At 35.1% G+C, this 22,520-nt stretch overlaps 2 protein-coding genes across 2 annotated transcripts in view; both read left to right on the top strand.

Moving 5' to 3' along the window:
• The window catches only part of LOC127812256 (uncharacterized), a 41,394-nt gene extending 37,695 nt beyond the window's left edge, over positions 1-3,699 (top strand). Inside the window, exon 5 of the mRNA XM_052352643.1 lies at positions 3,303-3,699. Coding sequence (XP_052208603.1) covers positions 3,303-3,315 — 13 coding nt within the window. The 3' untranslated portion in view covers positions 3,316-3,699. The remainder of the gene's footprint in view (positions 1-3,302) is intronic.
• A 14,239-nt stretch (positions 3,700-17,938) lies between these two features.
• On the top strand, positions 17,939-20,247 carry LOC127811847 (transcription factor MYB24-like). Its single transcript, XM_052352034.1, has 2 exons — positions 17,939-18,283; positions 19,975-20,247. Exons 1-2 carry the CDS (start codon positions 17,939-17,941, stop codon positions 20,245-20,247), a joined length of 618 nt encoding a protein of 205 aa, XP_052207994.1.
• Positions 20,248-22,520: the final 2,273 nt, after the last annotated feature.

Below are 22,520 nucleotides of genomic sequence, written 5' to 3'. Positions count from 1 at the left end.
AAATTTAACAAACAGTTTGATAAAAATCTTGAAATACTTACAAACCTTATCTTGATTATTCCTTTAGCGGCTCACTCCCGGATTATCCCGTTAGTAAAAATCCAAAAAGAAATTGTCACAAAAATGATATAGAACAACACTTAAATAAAACACTCAACTTTTTTTCCCGCTCACTAAATAACATGAGCAAAAAATAATACATTTCATTCATAACTTGACTTACATAATCCCTTATGCCAAATGGCCATACCATCCAAAATAAAATGGCACTATTGCAAATTGCATAATAAATTTTTCATTCTACAAGCCCTCAAACAAAATACTTCCTGAACCTTTTAGTTGGGAACGTCTCTGTACACCTTTAAATCTGGGCTCTAGCCCCACTAGACTCGCCCTCTGCAATTTCATTTCTCTTACCTAGAATGGCAAGAGTAAGCAAGATGAGCTACAAGACTCAATAAGTATATATAATCAACAAGTGAGATTGTAGAATTAAGGTATGGATAGACCAAATGAAGTATACTCGACTCCCCAAAATACAATAACAATTTTATTATTAATTTCCCATCATTAATACTATCACATATCATCATCATAATGCATTTTATGCAACATTCCATTTCCCATAAACATATAGATTTCGATGCATCACATTGGCTCTCAAAGCCTCCATTCACATGAATCATATCGGCTCACATAGTTTTCCATTCACATGCATGCATATATGTGTCATCTAATGCATCTTAAAAAATTTAACAAACAGTTTGATAAAAATTTTGAAAACCTTCCGAAACTTATCTTGACCATTCCTGTAGCGGCTCACTCTCAAATTATCCCCCTAGCATAGAAAAATTTGAAAGGAGCTTGTCACAAAAATAATATAGAACAACACTTAAATAAAATACTCAAACATTTTTTTCCTTGCTCACTGAATAATAGGAGACAAAAATAATACATTTCATTCATAACTTGACTTACATGATCTCTTAGGCCAAATGGCTATACCATCCAAAATAAAAGGGTACTATTGCAAATTGCACGATAAATTTCACTCTACAAACCCTCAAACAAAATACTTCCTGGACCTTTTAGTTGTGAACATCTTTGTACACCTCTAAATCTAGGCTCTAGCTCCACTAGACTCATCCTCTACAATTTCTTTTCCCTTATTTGGAATGACAAAAGTAAGTAAGGTAAGCCACAAGACTCAGCAAGTATATATAATCAACAAGTGAGATCGTAGAATTAAGGCATGGATAGACCAAATGGAGTATACCTGACTCCCCAAAATACAATAAAAATTTTATTATTAATTTCCCATCATTAATACCATCCCATACCATCATCATTATGCATTTTATGCAACATTCCAGTTCCCATAAACATATAGATTTCCATACATCACATCGGCTCTCAAAGCCTCAATTCACATGAATCATATTGACTCACATAGCCTTCCATTCACATGCATGCATATGTGTATACATATATATAGAAACATCAATAAGCCATTCACTTGGGTTGAGCATTGCCTACTGGGCTATATGACTACCTCACCAGTGTCAAGCACTCTATAGGATATCATCTTCTTTCTCATCCCACGGAACATAATCGATGCACCAAAATAATAATAGGAGTGCAAAAATAATGCCATGCAATTCTCATGAGGTCTCACATAAATATAACATGCATGCTCCATTATAAAAATGTTCACATCACAATCATCATGTAAATTTAAACACTTCAATATCATTTTCATTCATAAGCCCATGGTATTTTCATCCACGATATTTAACATCCTTCATTGGGTTTCATTTTCACACCATTTCTCAATATCAAAAAAATTGATTACATATATTCATCATAAAAGTTTCATGGCTTTCATTTCTTATTACACATGATAAATTTATCCCCTGTAAGGCCCCCACATATCATCAAGAAGCATTTTTATACTCATTTTAACTCTATAAGATGTTTGGGGAAGAGATTATAAACATTTAAGAAGCTGAAAATTTTTAGATTTTAGGCTCGGATTAAAAAGGGAACTATAGGCTCAATTTGAATCCAAATGATTCAAATCCTATCTCAAAACGAAGCTTATAAAGTTAGGTTTAGTCAAACAAAATATCTTAATTCTGATATTAAAACAAAAAGTTATGGTCAAAAGAGCACAAAATGTAAATAAAGGGCTTAGTTGATTAATGGAAGGCTTAATCGACTAAAGCTTAGTTGACTAAAGAAATGCTTAGTCGACTGAGTAGATTGTTGAGTTGACTGGGCCAAGGGATGACACAAAAATATGAGAAAACTAGCCTCTGCTGAGTTGACTAAATCTAAAGATCAATCGACTCTGATATTTTACTCTTGTATTGGTTTTGATGATGAAAAACAAATAATTTATATCTTAAGTCAAGTATATGTTTTGGAAATAACAATCAATTTCAAATATCTTTGTGAAAATGAAAACCAAATGATCTATAACTTTCTATAGATGGAGATTTGGGCAAACAAATATTAAGATTTAAAGGAATCTCCTAAATAATTTTTTAAATTAGTTTTGATTTATTAGATAAATGAAGTAAAATATTTCAAAGGCAAAAGACCATGTTGTTTAGTCCAATTGCTCCATTCCCCTAATGGAATTTTTATATGACTTATAGTGGAAAACATATTATAAGTATTATAGTATTTTGTGTATCAAAATGAACCAACAAATGCTATTTCTCTAATTCTGAAAGATTAGCACATTATAAGGAGATATATAAGAAAATATTTTTATCTTGAAAAACTATCTCCTGGTATTTTGATAGCTAATATTCATTGTTGTTAAAATAATTTTTAATGAATTTTTCAAGAAATAAAAGGTATGTATTTTGGGAGTGGTAAAATTGTAAAATTCTGAATTTGTACTAAAACCAAAATTTTATTTTTTTATTATTATGAATTTTGATTTTTTAGATATTTTTATTAAATTCAAATGAAGAGTACTTTCTTATTTACATTTATCTATTAAAGTAAATGTCCACATTTTTTTTAATTTATATTTTACTAAATTAAAAAAAATATGGACATTTACTTAAACTAAAGAAATGTAAATATGTTGTAATATATACATGCTAAATCTAATATTTATAATCTATTGATCGACTATATCCCATCTATCGACCGACCAAAACCATTTGTTGATCAGCATAATGCAAGTTTTGAATTTGTCGACCATTTTTTTAATTTGTCGATTGCTTTTTGAATTTTTACTCATCTGTCTACTGATATCTTGCATCTGTTGACCGTTTGTGTTGTAGAAACACCCAATGACTAGTTTTTCCACTTACCCAAAGTGGCTTTTCCATTACTAACGATAAGATTCGTGAATGGACTCTCAAGGCACTATAAATACAAGACAAATGGGTGATTCAAATCAACCAAGAGGATTGATTTCAAGCTTTCAAGTGTTCATTCTTTCAAGAGCTTAATGGTTTCATTTGTGCTTCATTTTTCTCTCTAAAGACTTTGATTATCATTTGTATTATCTTGTTCAAACTTTGTATTTATATTGAGAGATCTTGTAACTAAGAGTGTCTACTCTTAGATCATTTCATTTTATTATTTTTTCTTTTTCTAACTTATTATTAGAGGGCTTGCTTGTTTAAACAAAAGGTTGTGATACCTAGCTTGGTACTAGAGGACTTGTTTGTCTGAGGGCAACATAATCACATGACACATTGGCACAACACAACCCTAGCTTAAGAGGGGCAACATCAACGCATCTCTCCAACACCTTGGGAACAATGGTTACCACTCCCGACATGGGAAGGTCAACATCAATGTAGGAACCCAGCTCACCAAAATCACGTCAGAGATTACGTTCCCACTCAAAAGCATCCCTTAAACACTACCCATGTCCCATACACATGCCAATGCCATAACCACAACATGAAATGATGCATTATATAAGATAACATTTTAATGCACATGTAAATAAACATTTTGGATGAACCATCCACATGAAATCAACCATTCACATGCCAAAACCATTTGGATGAAACAAAATCAAGTTTCGAGAAACCACTCAAGTTTGAAGTAGGAACTCTCATGTAATATCCCATATTTTTCAAAAGTGCTCAAAAGTAATTTTAATGCTGGTCATAGGTGAAATTATCAAAAGAGTTGGGACTTAAGTATAATTTCTTACAGTTATCAGTACGGAATTGACTGCAGGGAATGCTTCGGAGTGTAATTGTCTAAGGAAAATGATATGGTCTCAATGAGTGTTCCGAGATAGGATTTATGGCAATAAAAAAAATTGGAATTAAGTTAGTTTTCAATACAGCTAAATTACAGCCATGATTCAGGGTGAAAAATTGAATTATCGTAGGAGACTTTCGAGAAGTCAATGGAACCTTGAGGGGTGTTCGGTTTTTCATAACTATCAACCCTATGGTGATTTCAGGATGAAACAAGGGTCCGGTGAGAGCGCAGGGACGAAATTGACCTTTATCGAGTAATCGCCGAATATTAATTTTGATAAATCAAGATATTGTGGGACTTGAGGGTAATTATCTTAAGGTCTTGGAGGGTCCAAGAGCTATTATCCAAATTTATAGTGCAATTATCAAAATCCCTAAGTGCAATTAAGGAGAATTAGTAAGAGTAGATGCGTAATTAGTGTATATATATATAGTGTTATATAAAAATAGCTTTTCGCATGGGACACGGGGGACAAATATGTATCATTGAGAGACAAATTGCCACCAATTGAGGCATTGGGATAAGAGATTGGCTACATGATTTGAGGAGAATTATTCATTATGTGATATAAAATATATATATATATATATACATATCTATGCTATGTATGTATGAAGAAGCAAATAGCTGACAGGTTTGAAGGAGAGAGTGGCCGAATGAGAGTAGAGAGAGAGGGAGGGAAAGAGAGTTGGGCAATGAAGGATGGTCAAACTCGACCATGGCAGCCCGTAGCAGCAACAAATAGGTGAAGTAGGACTAGCGGCAACAGCAATTGGCTGGTGCACAATGGTCAGGGGTAGCCAAGGGCTGGCCGATGTGGCCATTTTCTGATGGCTAGAGGTGCAAGTAGGGGCGACCATGGTCGCGAGCTCGCTGCAAGCTAGATGCACGGGGATGCTAGCCGTGACGGTGGAGGCCATTGGGGCGACCGGTGGCGAGCTGCGAATCACCGTGGTGGCAAGTGGCAGCGCTCTGGTGACGGCTGGTGAGCGGGTGGAGGTGGCCTCGAGGAGGTAGTGCATAGGTCGCACGTTGTAGGTGTTCGTGCGTAATAGGGAGCATGGAAGGAAGGAAGAAGAAGAAAAGAAGAAAAAGAAAAAAAGGAAAAGAAAGGAAAAAAAAATAGAAACATATGGAGAAAAATTCCATAAAATGTCAAAGCTAAAGGAGTTTTTCGAAGTCAGGAAATTGTTCAAACATGTTATTTTATGAATTGTTATAGTGAAATATTTGAGAATATATTTAGTTTAGATTTATTGAGGAAAAATATAAAGAAATAGAAAGGAAAATAAAGAAAATGCAAGAAATTATGGAAAAATAGGTTTTAATATTTATTTAAATAAATATGGTGATTAGGATTCCTTAAGGCTTAAGTTGAAGTGACTTGTGCAAATTTTGAGGTTGGCACGCAAATCGAGATGATACACATATTTTGAGATAAGGGGCCAATATAAAGGTATCCGGATAAATTTGAGAATGTAAGTAGTACTTCCCAACTGGATTTAGTTTTATGAAAATGCTTGGTTTGTAAGTGGTTCAACCCAAAAAAAAATTCAGTTTCATGTAAACGTTTTATTGTCATGTTGTCATGTCTAGGTATGCTATGCATCATGTAGAGTGCATTTACATTTTCTGATGATGAAATATGCATATCAGCATAATGAGATTCATGGTTGTATGTTGCATGGGTTTGGGATTAGGAACTGACTCTGTTACTTTGCCAAGGGTGCACCCATACACCTCGGTCTGGCAGAGAGAGTATAAAAATGGCGAGTAATCTTAAGGTGTAGTCGACGCAAACATAAAAGTTATGATGTTATGTGCATTGCATTCATACATGTGCATTAAATGTTTCCCTTACTTAGATGATTCATCATCTAACTTGCACTTTGCCCCTGGAGTATTCAAACGTTCCATATGGAGATTGTAGCAAATACGAGGATGATTGAGGCATGAAATTACACTTAGGAAAGTGTATGATAAATTGAATGTATGTTATGTAGCTCATGTATTTAAGTTTTGCTACTTTGAATTCTGAACGTATTGAGGAATGATGATGTATAACCCTATTTAGGGTTATTGTTAGTTGAGAACTTATGTTATGTATTAAGTCATGTTGAGAAATTTATGTCCCCTTAATATAAGAACTGATTTATGATTAATGTTAAGATGTTAGGTTCGATTCTAACTTCCGCATTTGATGTATATGATGATTCTCTTTGTAGATAAATTAATGAAAATTTTGGAATGGGTATGAGGAATGATGTGGTTTAGTATTAGTTTATAAGAAAAAAAAATTTATTACCCTAGAGTTGTCCCAAGCTATAACGCGCCCGAAAAATGAGCCGTTACATCTCACATGCAACAAAACTAGTTTTTTGGTAGAACTATTCACCTTGAATAAAACCCAGAACACCTTGATTATCGCCTAACCTTACTTTTAACGGTTCTCAAATCTGAGTCTCAACGTACCCTGGCTATCCTATGTATTTAATCTTTCTCCTTTCTCCATTCCTTTGCAACTTCTCCAAATGGTGCCTCCTATTTAGAGGCCTTGAAACTTGACCACCAAATATGTTATATTATATTATAATATTTCTTAATCATTTCAAAATTTTTCCAAATCTTTCAAGATATTCCAATCATTTAAGATTTTCTCAAATCTTCTGAGATATTCTAATCATTTTATGATTTTCTTAAATCTTTCATAATCTTTTATAATCATTTCAAATCTTCTCCAATCATTCCAAATCCTCTAAGATTTTCTACTACACCCCTTATCATTAACTTTATAATAATTGAGATATTTAAAATTCAAAATTAATAACTCAAAGTTACTCGATAAGTACATTTTGCTCTAGTGTCCACACAGGACTATCGTTTCGTCTTAAAACCACTTCAAAGTTGATCCTTATTAAAAATTGGAGCCTCCTCAGTGTAAGAACTCATATTTTCCTGAGGTTGCCACATAATTTAAGCAAGTTTATAATGCCAAAAAATTTCTTGATAGCAGTTATCAATACCGAATCAACTGCAGGGAGTGTCTCGGAGTGAAATTGTCTAAGGAAAATGATATGGTCTCGATGAGCTTTCTAAGATAAGATTTATGGTAATAAAAGAAATTAGAATTGAGGTAGTTTTTGGTTCAACTAAAATGTAGGTGCCATTTAGGATGTAAAATTGAATTGTCGTAAGGGACCTCCAAAAAAATAACGGAAGCCTGATGGGCTCCAATTTTTCGTAATGAGCAACCCTTCAATAGTTTCGGGATGAAACGATAGCCCAGTGAGGATACTGGGACAGAATCGTCATTATCGAGTAAGCTTTAAGTTATTAATTGTGGATTTTCGGTATCAAAATGCAAATTAATGTGATGTTTAAGGGCATAGTTGTAATAAAGAAATTACTCAAGTGAAATTAAGAAGGAAATTGGGGTTTATGTGTAATTTTCTTTAGTTTAAATATGTAATTTTATTATGTAATATGTAATTAATATATAGATAGGTTGCGTGCTGTGTGTGCGTGTGCGATGGTCGTCCATCCTCTGCAAACTCCAGCAGCCATACCTCTGCAACTCCATACTTCCTAGCCATTCCCTGAAAGATTTAGAGGAGTTCACACGTAATAGGTGATGGGCGAAGCTGGTTAGGTAGTGAGTTGGCTTATAAATAGCAAGAAAATAAGAAGTGGAGGATCAGAGAGTTGAAGAGAGAGCTTGGCCGAGAGATGCAAGCGAGAAAGAAACAGAGTTGGGATGGGCAATCCGAGAGAATGCAAGAGAGAAAGAGATCAAAAGAATGAATGGTGGCCGAAGAAAGCAACCAGCGCGGCCATGGCAGCTAGCTAGGCGGCCATGGCCACGGGCAGCAACCAGCCGCTAGCGGACAAGCACAGCAATAGCTGCGACGGAGGCCGACGAGGCATGGGCAGTAGCCGGAGAGGCTGTGGTGGTCGACGGCTGTAGCAGCAACAATGTGAAACAGCTGGAGCTGGTTCACATTGGAGAGGAAGGCAGGGGAGGAAGACGATGGAAGAAGAAGAAGAAGGAAGGAAAAGAAGAAAAGAAGAAAAGAAGAAAAAGAAAAAAAAGAAAAGAAAAAGGAAGAAAAGAAAAGAAAAGAAGGAAGAAAAAACAAAACAAAAAAAAGAGAAGGAGAAGAAGCATGCATGAGTTGCAGGAAGAAGTAGGGAAGCAGAAGGAGGAATATGAGAAGAAAGAAAAAGAAAAAAAGATAAAGATAAAATTAAGGGAAAAAGGAAATTTAGGGAAAAAAATAGAGAAAAATTTCAAAGAATGCTAGAAAATCCTAGAAAAAAGGAAATGGATATTTATTAATGTAGCATCCCAAAAATTTGGAGACAAGTAAAAACAATTAATTTGGGTGTTTGAGGATATTTTAGAATATTTGGAGATTTTTGAAAAAATACTTATCTATGATATTTTGAGGAAATATGAAATTAAGGGTAATTAATTAAATTATTTGGGGATATTTATGAAATTAATGAAATAATAAAATAAATTAATTTAGTAAATTAATTTGGAAGTCTTAGGGTGTAAGTGAAATAAACGGAAATTGGAATTTGGGGTGTGTGTGTGTGTATTGGAAGTGCTGGGGGTGTTGGTATAATTTTGGAAAAGAGGCAGAAGGTTTCTCTAAAATTAATGGGCCGCGTATAGTAGATGAAGGAAGCGGCTAGCCCAGTGGTCGTGCGTGTGAGGGAGCAGGTGGGGGATGCGGGTTCGAGACCTGGGGCTTGCGCGCGTTGAAGGGAAATTTTGGCTATTTTTCAGCCAAAATCTTGCCCAAAACGACGTCGTTTGGGCAATGCGATGGCACCAGCTAGGCTGCCACTGGTAGTCCCTTTTCCCTTGATTTTTAAGCTGCAAATTGCAAGAAGAAATTGGGTCAAAATGGGGCAGAAACAGGGAGGAAGAAAGGAAGAAGAAGATGGCGCGCAGAGGTGAAGAAATGAAGAAAAATTGGGAGAAAGGTCAAGATCAAATGCAGTTTAAGTGAGTTTTAATTAGTCAGGTAAGTAAAGAAATATGTATTAAACATTATGTGCGGTTAGAATTTCATTTTGGGTTTTATTTTGTTAATTTTGGGAGTTATACTATTTTAAAGCGTAGACCTTTGCGATCTGTTTTCATTTTAAGAATCCCTCACCTTCCCTTAATTCGTCTTGGTGTCGTGTATTAATTATAAAATGAGGATGTTATTAGCGTGATTTAATTTAAATTAAATATGAGACTTATTTGGATTTTATTTGTGGTGCGCCTACGTGGGATTTTAGACGGCTAAATTATTTATATTACACGGTAGATTTATTTAATTAAAGTTATGATTTATTAATTACTAAAAAATGCTTTACTTCGCAACGGGAGCACAAAAGAGCAGGAATTAGTCGATTTCAAGCAAGTTCCTAACCCCCTCCTCATGTTTTTCATTTCCTGCGAGAGTCTTCGTTATTTTTCATATTTTAAACCCTCACTCACCGTGACTCGGTTTCACGCATTAATAATAATAATCCGCGTGGTAATCACTTTATGACTTTTATTTTATTAATGGGTCTACTATTAATGGAATGAACTAAACAATGATATATGGGTGTCTTTCATTTCGACCGTAATGGAGTTTCATATCGCTCCGCTTTCCTTGGGAATGATGCCGAACCCATTGGGGCTAGGTTCTTAGAAAATGATATGGTTTAGATTATGGAAACATGTTAAGAGTTTATTTTGCATGTTGAGATGGTTTTATGAAAATTAGTAGGAATGAGAACAAGCATGGTATATTAATGGGTATGTTACGAGTGCATGAGATGTCATGGGAATAGCTTAATAAATGTTAAGTTGGAAGTGTATAAGTTTGATACTGTTAGCAAGTGTGTCTAAGGGTATGGGGTACAGAGCCACTGACTGTCGATCGTGGGTCATGGCAGTTGATGGCTGGATGTATGGGCGCCAGTTATCGGTTGCTACGATAAGCATTAGACGGGTCAAAAGAGCTAGTACTCTAGATTCCCGCCTTGACTTGTGCATAACATGATGTGCGTGCTACATAGGGACATGATTGCATTCACGTGGGAACATGCTTTGTGTGTGATGCGATACGTGAGCATTTGCATGATCTGGTTAGTCTAAGAGCCAACTTGGGTATCCTAGGTGAGCATATGCATTTAGAGCATGCCGCATGTGTGTATTCCTATGTGGGCGTAGCAGGGCCTGATGCTTGGTTTATGCCTTGTCATCACGTTTATGCTACAGAAGCCATTGCATTTCTATTTGTTGCACTGCATGGTGAGAATGTGCGATTTTAAGTAATGAGTATGGGTGGCGGCGTGGTCCACGGTAAGACTTTGGGAGTGAGACCCAAGGCGGCATGGCCACGGTAAGACAACGGTAAGGCCTTAGAAATTAGCTCGGGGTTGGCCCGAGGGAAGACCAAGATCGCGGAAGTATATGATAATGTGATGGATGATAGGAAGAACACATGAGGGTATGATGGGTATTAGGAAGAGCTTGTAACGAATATCAAGAAAAGCCAACTAATGTCAGGAAAAAGGCGAGTCTTTATGGATAATAATATGGTAGCCTATGTTAGGCTGCAACAGGTTTGTATGCAGGACCTAGGTGCCAATGTGTGACTTATGTGGGCCCCTAGTTCCTTATGTGCAGTTAACTTTATGTTATGCATGTAGAAGTAAGGCATGTATGGATCATGATATGGTGTGGTTGGATTGGCATGAATTGCATGGGGTGTCATGGAAAGAGTCCTAACTTAAACCTATAGCCTTTCTTTCATGAGCTTGCTGAGTCTCGCGACTCATGTTTGCTTTACATCATTCTAGGTAAGAGAGCTATCCAAGGGAGCAGGTATGTTTAGCGGGGTTTGGGTTTAGGCCGTCGAGTCATGGTAGCAAGTGCAGAGCTCTCCCGAGACTAGGGTTGTGTGTGTGTTGTAGATGCGTCACTGTTCGGTATCATTTTAGTAATGACCTTCTCACGGATCCTCTATCTGCGGTAGGGGCTCCGGGAGGCGGGCCGTTACAATTAATATTCTAGAGATTTTGGCGAGAAAAATTATTCAGGAGCTCATTTTGAGGGTATAACACACATACCGAGAAAGCTTGAGGGGCTAAATCAAGGTGAGTAAATTTTTCTATAAAATTCAAGAAATTCAAGAATATTACTTTACGAATTTTCATAGTGAAATATTTGAGAAATATTTAGTTTGGATTTATTGAGGAAAAATAGGAAGAAATAGAGAGAAAATAAAGAAAATGCAAGAAATTATGGAAAATAGGTTTTAATGCTTATTTAATCAAATATGATGATTAGAGTGCTTTGAGGCTTAAGTTGAAGTGACTTGTGTGAATTTTGAGGTTGGCATGCAAATTGAGATGATACACGACACGAATATCGAGGTAGCCCGATACACTTGAGAAGGTAAGTGGTATTTTCCAACTGGATTTAGTTTTATGAAAAATGCTTGGTTTGTAAGTTGTTCAATCCAAAAACCTAATTTTAAGTAAATGATTTTATCACGTTGTCATGTCTTGATGGGAATATGTCATATAGATTTCATTTACTTGATATGATGAAATGTGCATATGTACACGATGTTATTATTGATCATGAATCGCATAAGGGTTTGCGATCACAGACTAGCACCCCTGCTCTGCCAAGGGTGCACCCATACATCTCGGCCTAATAAGGAGGCTGTAAAAATGGAGAGCAATAGTTGGGCGCGGTCAACTCAAACCGAAATGATATAGAAAGGACATTTTTCATTTTGCATTCATGTACAAAATATGTTTATTGTTCCCTTACTTAGATGATTCATCCTCTAACTTGGGCTTTGCCCCTGGAACATTCAACGTTCCAGTCGAAACTTGCAATTTAGGCAAGGAGTAGGTTAAGATATGACGACACAGGATGACGTGTCCAATGGATTCAACAGGTAGTTCCAGTAATTTATCTATTAGGAGATGTTTCAGGAGTTAGGAAATGGCTACGTATTTGAGGTATCATTTGATTACACTTAGGGTGTTTAGATGTTATCTCGAGAATCGAGTCTCCATGTATTTATGTATTAAGGCTGTTATAGATATGATATTAAATTATGGTATAGATTTTTATGTTATGATTAAAGTGAATGTACCATATCAGGTTTCGATTTTAGCTTCCACAATTTGATGTGTATAATGATTCTCTTTCGAGAAAATGTATGAAAAATTTGGAATAGATATGAGGAATGATATGATTTAACTTTAACTTTGAAGAAAAAAATTTATTACCTTAGAATTGTCCCAAGTTGTAATGCGCCCGAGAAAGCGGGGTGTTACACTCAGGGTTCCGCTGGCTTTCCGGAATTCCTTTAGGATCATTCGATTTTTAGGCCGTATCAAAGTTGTACCAAAAACTGTCTTTGTTTTGATTTCTTTCAACTTCATAAATCTTGTCTTGAGACGTTCATCAATGTCATACCATTTTCTTTAAACATCTAAGTTTCGAGGTGCTTCCTGCCGTTGATTTGGTGACTTATTTCATATCAAACTAATTTTTTGATATTTTGAACTTATTTAAATTACGTGGCAACCTCATAAAAACATAGGGTATTACACCTAGTGCATTTATTAATTAATTTTTCTCATAAAAAATTCAATTTTTCATTTTTTTATCCATCCGATTAATTAATTAGATCAAGTTAAATTAAATTAAAATTATTTTGGTATTATGATCTAGTTCTTATAGAATCGACATTCGTTTTATCACTATATACATATTTGACTATAGTACACTTGTCTGAATTAATTGTGTATAAATCACATATCATTAATTAATTAAATTATTTTGAAATTATAAATAATACATTTTATCTTAAAATAAAATGCATTCATTGAAATTCAACCATTACATTTAGAACAATAGTTAACATTACCCATAAAGGAATTAGTATGATATTTAATAGAAAAGATTTTAATGGACTAAGAATTATTGAAAAGACGTAATTTTTTATAAGTCTTAGGTGTCTAACTTTAATTTTCCCATAGTACTATTAATATTTTTTTATTTAATTTTAATTTTAGACAAAAATGGTAAGAAAAAAACTAAAGAAAATTCTCGACAAAATGGGATCCACATGGCTCGAATTCCAAAGTCAACCATCTGTGGGTGGTTGAAAAGTTTTTAATGTCAACCCATTAACCATACATGTAAAAGTCAAACTGTGGGCCCATTTCAGTTATAAACAAAAAAACAAATATCACTTCTTCCTTCCCTTCTCCTAACCTCCAACCTTCCCCATCTTACCTTCCCTATCTCACGCGCCTCCACAGGAAAAAAAAAAAAAAGTATTGACATTTTATCTTTTGCCAATCATTATAAACATCAAAATCTAAGAAAATACTTTCATATGGGCAAACATTTAAAATTTTAAAAATATAAAAATATAATTTTTATAAAATAAAAATTTTTAATAATATTTTTTTCACAAAAATTACTAGAAGAAAAATTTTAACAAAACATATAAAATATACACTATACGTTTATATAAGGTTCTAATCTACCCAAGTCGAGTCAAGTTTTACCCTGTTCAACCTTGGTTCATCAATAAAAAATTGAGATTAAAATTTTGTTCGAACTCGAGTTCGTTAAAGATTTATTGAGCCCGAGTTTGGCTCGCCAACAGCTTGTTTATTATGTTAAACAAGCTCGAGCTTAAACCAACTTATTTACCATAATAAATGAGCTTCTGGTGACTGTGGTGACAAAGAAAATAGACTAGGGACACAGAAGGATGGTGGAGGTAGTGACAAAGGCAACGAAAGAGGTGACAATGCCATGAAGAAGGCATCGACGATAGAGGAGACAAATGGCGTCGATAGTGAGAATGGTGAGAAAGAGGCATCATCAATGAGGGAGATAGAAGGCAAAGGCGACAATGACTAAAGTGTCGATGGCGAGGGGACAGATGGTGGAGGCGACTGAGGTGTCGATAGCGAGGAGACAAATGGTGAAGGTGACTAAGATCCGACCTAGGGTTAGAATATGCTTCACAAATCGATAAATGGAGAAGAAATGAGGAGATTCGAGATTAAACCTAGAGTTGCTCGTGAGCTTTGTTCGCGAGTCAAATTGAACCAAGCTTTTCCATGCTCAAGCTCTACTCGTTTATAACAAGAGATGAATATGAACAAAATTTTACTAAGATGAACGCAACTTCACTCACAAGCGGCATGGCTTATTTACAACCCTACCTTTGTATCGAAACTATGTAGCTTGTGAGCGAGGAAATGTGAAAGAATAATGATATAAATAATAATATATGTAATATTATTGATAGTTCATGATCTCAATAGAGAAATATATATTTTACATATTAAGAAAATATTATATGCTTTTTCTTTGTTCCTTTTTTATTATTTGATAAGAATTGAAAATGTGTTTTCTTTCCTTAACGAATGTGCTTTCGTCAAACATTTTTGTGAAGTTGTTATTTGTGTATCTTTCAAGACATAGCGAAAACATGATAACATTAGGATGTTTAAAGATGAAAATTGTTATTAATATTTTCACGTCTCAACTTAGTGGATGGTATCTAATGCACTCCCAACAAAAATCAATCTAGTTGATAGAACACAATTCTTCTTCTTCATGAGGACTCTACAAATAAGAGGAATGAAAAGTGGCTTAATCTTTTTAACCTCTCTCTCAAAGTGTGCAATCTTCTATGTCTCTTATGACTTAATTACTAAAGGGTTTCACCTATTTGATGTGGAACAAAGCAATTTATCTTTTCTAATCAATTGGAAAATTCGGTATACTTGGAACTTGTCTATCCTATTATGGCCATATCATTCAAGTGATCCTAAATTCTTTGATCTCTTCTATGTGTTAGGGTTAGTTATGTTCAAAAAGAGGGCTTTTCTACTTTTAGGTTAAAATAGGTTTTAGAATACCTAAAAAAACTTGTGTGGTGGGAGCAGTTTCTTGAGAAACCTCTCTCTATTGCCCAAATATAGTTATTTGATGCTTTTGTTAAATGCAATTTAATATAGTGTTTTTCTTATTTTATCGGTATATTAATGTTGTATTAACTAAAAGGAGGTTGATAAAAAACAAAAAGGCCATGATACCATCACCAATCGTCATCTTTTGTTTACGAAAAATATCTCATTATTAAATGCAATTGAAGAAGAAAGTCACAAAACTAGTGCACCTATTTATACGGTTATACTTCCTCATAGTCTGGTTATATAAGAGACTCTTGTTCCTTCTCCACGTGGGTGTAATGGCCTTGTGACCATTACCTCCCCATGTGGAAGAGGCGACAACTACAAGGGGACAAGGAAATAACCCCCTTAGTTATAACCATGAGATTTCATTACTTGGTACATGGCTAAGCACTATTTCCCTAGCTAAGCTTACATGGAACCACCCAAGGGCGACAAAGCATAAGTGAAGACAAAGAAAATTTGTTTTTTTTTTCTCATTTTTATGAAAATATTAGCCCAAATGAAAGCTTAAGGAGGGTGAATTAAGTTGTACAATTTTTTACCAACTAAAATTTTGCTAAAAGTAATGAATGTAAAGAGATGAAAGTTCAAGAGAGATTGCACCAAATTTATAATGGTTCAACAAATAGCCTACGTCCACTACCTTGATTCCTCGCCAAGTATCTTCCAAATTCACTAACTAGAGTGTTTATTTGAAATAGACAAGCACTATCCTCTATACATCTTGTGTTTTTAAGGGCTCAACACAAACCTTACACGGTTGCTTTTCAAGGCTAAGTAATAACCTCATAGGTCACTTAACCCAATGATCTTTTCTACTCATAATGAATGAATAAATGATAATGAGAATAAAAATACAAAGGAATCTCTCCAAAAAGATAACAGTCAAGGTGTTTTACAATAAGCTTTCAATAAGACTATTAAATTTGAAACTTAAGAATGAAAAATAAATAAAATGTTGCAGATAGGGTTTTTAGAATAAGGATGAAGTTAAAGATCAAAAGTATTTGGACATCTTGGCTTGTTATTTGCCTTCTTCATTTTCCTTCAAGAGTATTTGGACTTCTTTTCCTATTTCCAATGGTTGCTTTCCAACCAAGAGGAAGGATAGAAATAGGTGAAGCGAGGGCTGAAGGTGAGGGTAGCAACGTCTGAGTGCTTGGGTAGCTGTTTGTATAGGGTTGTCCCAGCCGACGATCATGGGGTTGTTTTGTTTTGTGGTTTTGGCGTACAAGAGATTACTAGTTGTGCTTACATGTCATGATTCTTATGCCCAGGCTTTGTTGGAGGGTGTGCAGATGTTGCCACCCCACTACCTTGCTGTTTGTATGTATGTATATACCATGCTTGTGTTGTGCTAGTACATTACTCCCTTACATGTTGTTCTATCAGGGATTCCTTTTAGTATTTCTAACCTCCTTTTTCTGAGACTTTCGTCTGGGGCTCACGGGTTTTCAGGATCTTCAGACGGGGGATCTCACACTTGAAGCTCGAGAATCGAGCCATTGGAAAGCAACAGTCAGTAACAAGTGACATCAGCATGTCTCCCATGTTTGAAAATGACTCAATCTTTTCCTTTAATCAGAGAAAATAATTTAAAAATTTAAATTATCAACCTGCAACATCAAAGAGATGTTAGATGAAGATTTGAAAGGATTTCCGATTCAAATAGTTTCTTTCCAACAACTTGATTCTTGAATTTTTCTGATTGAGGATTTTCAATACTCGAGTATTGTGGACCTAGTAGTTGAGTATTTAGTAGTGAATTTTTTAGATTTTAATATATAGCTTTAGGTAGTCGAGTAATATTGAAATTTAGTACTCGAGTATTTTTGATGGATTGTCTCAAATAGTTTAGTATTACCCTTTGGTAGTCGAGTATTTTTGAAACTGAAACTTGCATACATTATGTGCTTCAGTGCAGTAATACTCAAGTATTGTATTCTTGTACTTGAGTATTTTTGAATTGCATTCAACCAGCATTCTGTGCTATAGTACCATACTTGAGTGTTAAATCATTATACATGAGTATTGTTAGACTGTACTTTAACATATTTTGATGTACAGTAAAATATTTGAGTATTTTATTTCAATACTTGAGTATTTGTTACCAACACATTGATACTTGATTATTTACACATAATACTTGATTATTCACTTAAATTCTCAATTATATCTTTATTTAAACCTTAAGTACTTCAATTTATTTTTGTTTATAAGTCAAATACTTTGATAATTCATCAACCTTAAGTATAATTGTTTTGCAACTCATATTTTCAAAATATTAATTTGTAAAAAAAAATTTATTTAGTTTGTGAAATTGAAGTTAGACCCCATTATTTTTGTTATATAAATTTCTAGTTTCACTACCACATTCATCTTTTCTAGTTTATTTTTTACTCCCTTTCCTTGCGTCACATGACGCTTCATCCATTTATTCACATGCAACCAAAAAAGTGCAAGTAGCCATGTCATTTCTTCATCTTACCCCTTCTCTTTCCTTTTATTTAAAAAATTACTTTCCCTTAAAAGAGCGAGTGACCAATACGTAATATCATATGGTAAATATACATAGAGTTTAGAAAGAGACAAAAAAGTGGAGTAAATGCTGTTAAGTCAATGAATAAATAGCAACATTAGGCAAATAGAGGAAGATAAAAGAAAAATCATGTCTAACGTTGAGGAAAAAGAAACATCAAGCGACCGAGAAGGCAGAAGTAACGCTTGTTATGACGGTGGTAGCAGTCATGTGGACGAAGAGTTGAAGAAAGGGCAATGGTCACCATCTGAAGATGAGATCTTGGTTGAGTATGTGAAAAAGAATGGCGAAGGGAATTGGAATCAAGTGCATAGGAAAACTAGTCTAAAGAGATGTGGAAAGAGTTGTAGGCTGAGATGGCTAAACCATTTGAAGCCTAATCTAAGGAAGGGTGCTTTTTCTGTTGAAGAAATGAAGCTAATCCTTGAACTCCACAATAAGTATGGTAACAAATGGGCTCACATAGCCACTAAGGTAATTTTTCTTTTCCTATTCATAGATAATTCGCTTTCCTATCATAAGCATGTATGTGCTTTGTAATTTTTATTTTCATCTTCCTCTTCCTCTTTATCTTTTGTTCTTGCCTTGATTTTCTGGGTTAAATATTTTGATAAATTTATTTTTTTCTTACCTCTTTTAACCCATAGAAATTCCAATCTGGGTAGGAATTAAACCTTTTGAAGCTTTTCCTTAATTTGGTATGTATATGTACATATGTTCATATTACTTTCTCTCTCTCTCTCTCTTCATTTACTTGGTTAAATATATGGGTTAAGTTGTGTTGTCTACTTCTTCTTTTAACTTGTAGAAGCTTTGGTCTAGATTGGAGTTAAATGTTTGACCAAAAGACCAATTTACCCAAGTACTTAATGTTAATACCCAGTTTAGTACCTATCTTTTTTTTTAGTCAATTAAACACTTGAATTTTCATAATTGTCCCAATTTAGTACCTGATATCAATAAACTATAAATCATTATTAATCAATCTAATTGTTGACTCACAAGCATGAAATTGACATTTTTTTTTATCAAAGTATTAGTTATTAGACCAATTGTTTACTTTAGATAAATATTTGGATTATTTAGCACTAAATTTTACCAAATTATTTTATTTCCCTTCTAACTTCATGGTTAAGTAATAAAAACAAACCAAATATAAATTATATTAGGTAATGGCATATAATCCAAGGGGCAAATTGACCTTTTAGCCTAAATGTTTTCAAGCGCCCCCATCTCTCTCGCTTTCTATATAAATACACTATTATCTATCTATTTTATAGAGCTTTCATATTTGCCTTATCTTTCCTATTTGGTCTATTAAATGTTCATCTTAATTTCTTTAGTCTCTTTATTTGATCAATTTTTCTATTTTGGCATCCAGGTTCCTGGTAGAACAAATAATGAGATAAAGAACTTTTGGAACACTAATGTTAAGAAACTCCAACAAGTCGATCATCATCAAAACACCAGTTCTAGTTCCTCTTTGCCCCGTTCTCATTTCTCTAGCTCTCTTCAAACATCAAATCCTTCCAATAACATTCCATAATTTTACATCTCCTTCACCGCCATCAAGTTCCTTTAATTAAAACTTTCAAAGTCAATTACCACTTACTTGTTCTCAAACCAAGTTTACTGGTATTGACTTCACTCCATCAACCACCATGGGAAACTTCTCATATCCGCATCAAACTAACTCAACAGGTTTTGACTTCAACACATTGCTAATTCTGGAAAGCTCCTTTAATCAACTTGATACTAATGCTTTTAGCTTCTGTTGTTTTTTGTTTCCCAAAGAGGCCCAAGGCTATGACGAAATATTCGGGTTTATCTTCATAGGCTTCGGCCCGGGATTGAAGTACCGTCCAAAATACCACCCATTGGCAGCCCATTAAAAGTCGGGCCATAAGCCCTTAATTAGGCCTTTTGGAGGAGAAATGGGCTGAGCCCATTTGCTCAAGGCCTAAGGAAGCCCAAGCCGAGCCCAAGCCCAAGCCAAATGGCCCTTTGCAACCGTGCCCTAGTACCACCATATAAAAGGCATCTTTTCTGCCTTCTTTGTCCTCATTCGGCGGCCTCTCTCTCTCTCTCTCTTCTTCTCTTTGCTCTCCCGATCCTTTCCTTCGATGTCTGAGATCCGTAAGCTGGTTCTTTCCTTCTTCGGTCAGATCTCATCTTCTTGGAGTGATCTTCCTTTCCTTTGGGAAGCCGATGGTCGGTCGGTGAGTAGCCTCTATTTACTTGGCTCGACAGATCCGTTTGGGGTAAGCTCTCGGATACTGTTCTTCGTCTCATATCTCTGTGATCGTTCTTGTTCCTTGGTGGATCTTGTGATGAACGTTACCTGTGTGGTTTTGGGAGAAGATTGGTGTACTGGCCGAGAGGGTTTAGGGTTCCGATTTGGGGGTCTTGTGTGGCTTGTCCCTTGTGAGCTTCCGTGAGGCTTGGTGTCCCTATTTTGGTGTTACCTGGGTGGTATAATCTGGACTGACCCAGATCTGAGCCTTGACAAGTTATTTACAGGGAGTTTCTCTTTGTTCTATCATGTTCTTGGCTGATTTGTTCGATATCTATTTGGTTTGATTATATATTGCTCTAACCTCCTTTCTGTTTTGAATTACATTATCTTCCGCAACAAATGGTATCAGAGCCTTGTGTGGCTCCTGGGTTGTGCAAAATCAAACCCTAATCGAAAAAGCCCTCTGGTTTCTTCGATCGATTTTTTCACGGTAAGTGGTTCTAGGGTTTACTTGAAACCCGAATCGGTTAACTCATATTGCTTTGTGCAGTGAATGATTCTGGGTAAACCAACCCCAGATCCGTGATCATCAGTCCGAGTAGCTTCGCCCTGACCGGCGCGTGCCAGTCTACACTCCGGCTGGTAATGACGCGTGTAGTGACAGACTTTGGCGCGTGAAGGTTGGCAGGCTCGAGAGATCCGACCCTATTCCATTCTAGATCTCTCTCTTGAGATCTAGCTCGGTAAAGTTTGTATCAGCTTTAGTTATTTGTTCTGTTGTTACTGTTCTCAATTTTTTTTTGCCGATACATTCCTAGTGCATTCTGATAATTTACTGTGTGTGATATCAGTTATTCTTGGCTGTGTGCAAATCTATAATACTGATTACTTTGTAAATCAGTCTTCACTACTCTGTTTAGTCCTGATCAGTTCTGTTTTATTAACCTCTTGAGAATTTGCTGCCTGACTTAATTTAAAACTGTGTGTTTGTATTAAATTTAATTAGGCTGCATATTCTGTGTGAAATTTATATACTTAGTGAGTATGAATACACACTTTGAACTAGGGGTTTTCAATGGGAAGGGGGACTTTTCTATTTGGCAACAAAAAATGAAGGGGATTTTAGTACAACAAAAGGTATCTAAGGCCATAGATGGTAAATACCCTGAAGGTACTAAAGAAGAACAAATACTAGAAGCTGATGAATTGGCATACACTTCAATAATCTTACACCTCTTTGATTCAGTGTTAAGAAAGGTAGGAAAACTTAACACAACTAAAGAGCTATGGGAAAAATTGGAAAAATTATATGTAAAGAAGTCTACACCAAATAAACTCTATTTGTTAGAAATTTTTTTCAGTTTTAAGATTGACCCCTCTAAGGATCTAGATGACAATTTAGATGTCTTCAACAAATTAGTTCAAGATATCACTAATTGTGGTGAAACAGTATCTGAAGAATATAAGGCTGTGATCTTATTAAATGCAATTCCAGATATCTATAAAGAGGTAAAAAATGCCATTAAGTATGGTAGGGATACCTTAACACCTGAAATTGTTATAGATTCTTTAAGAAGTAAAGAAATGGAACTTAAACATGAGAAAAGGCATGGTGAGGTCCATATGATGAGAGGTAGGTCCCAATTTAAAAACCAAGAGGGAGGTAGTAAGAAAAAGGGTAGAAGTAGGTCCAAATCCAAAAACCGAGGAAAGGGGAAAAAGTGCTATGGGTGTGGTAAGATTGGGCACTTTATTAAAGATTGCTATGCAGAGAAAAATAAAAATAAAGAAAAGGGTAAGGATCAAGAAGAAGCTAATGTAGTAACCTCATATGATCCTAGTGAAGTCTACATGCTCTTAGATTCTGATTCCACTGAAATTAATGTTGCTGCAAAATCATACATGCATGAATGGATCTTAGATTTAGGAGCATCATTTCATGTTACATCACAAAAACATTGGTTAAAAAACTTGCATGAATCTGAAGGTGGGCATGCCATAGTATGCAGTAACTTAGCATATAAAATCATTGGGGTAGGAAACATCTCTGTTAAGTTAGACAATGGCTATGTCTTAAATTTAAAAGATGTTAGATATATACCTGAAATGGCTAGAAATTTAATTTTAGTTGGAGAATTAGAAAAGAGTGGTCTTACTGGAAAAATTGAAAATGGGGTGTTAAAAATGTTTAAAGGATCAATGGTAGTATGTAAAGGGGTAAGGAGAAATGGGATCTATGTATTAAATGCTGAGGTAATTAATAATCTAGGATCCCATATAGCATCAATCAATCCTGATGTCACTATCAAGTGGCACAACAGGTTAGCACATGTAAGTGTTAAAGGGCTTAAGTTGCTAAGTGATAAAGGTGTTTTTGGTAAGGACTTTGTGTCTGATATCCCTTTCTGTGATCATTGTGTCCTAGGAAAACATCATAGGCTATCTTTTTCCTCTAATGTTCATAGAGCCTCTAGA

The sequence above is a fragment of the Diospyros lotus genome, chromosome 10, assembly GCF_014633365.1.
Source record: "Diospyros lotus cultivar Yz01 chromosome 10, ASM1463336v1, whole genome shotgun sequence".
NCBI lineage: Eukaryota > Viridiplantae > Streptophyta > Magnoliopsida > Ericales > Ebenaceae > Diospyros > Diospyros lotus.
This window is presented reverse-complemented; position numbering and strand designations above follow the sequence as displayed.

What these genes read in the sequence shown, in the direction of transcription:
- LOC127811847 (XM_052352034.1), top strand. Translation starts at nt 17,939, where the DNA reads ATGTCTAACGTTGAGGAAAAAGAAACATCAAGCGACCGAGAAGGCAGA. An exon ending in GGGCTCACATAGCCACTAAG is followed by an intron (nt 18,284 to 19,974) that starts GTAATTTTTCTT and finishes TTCTTCGGTCAG; the next exon opens with ATCTCATCTTCTTGGAGTGA.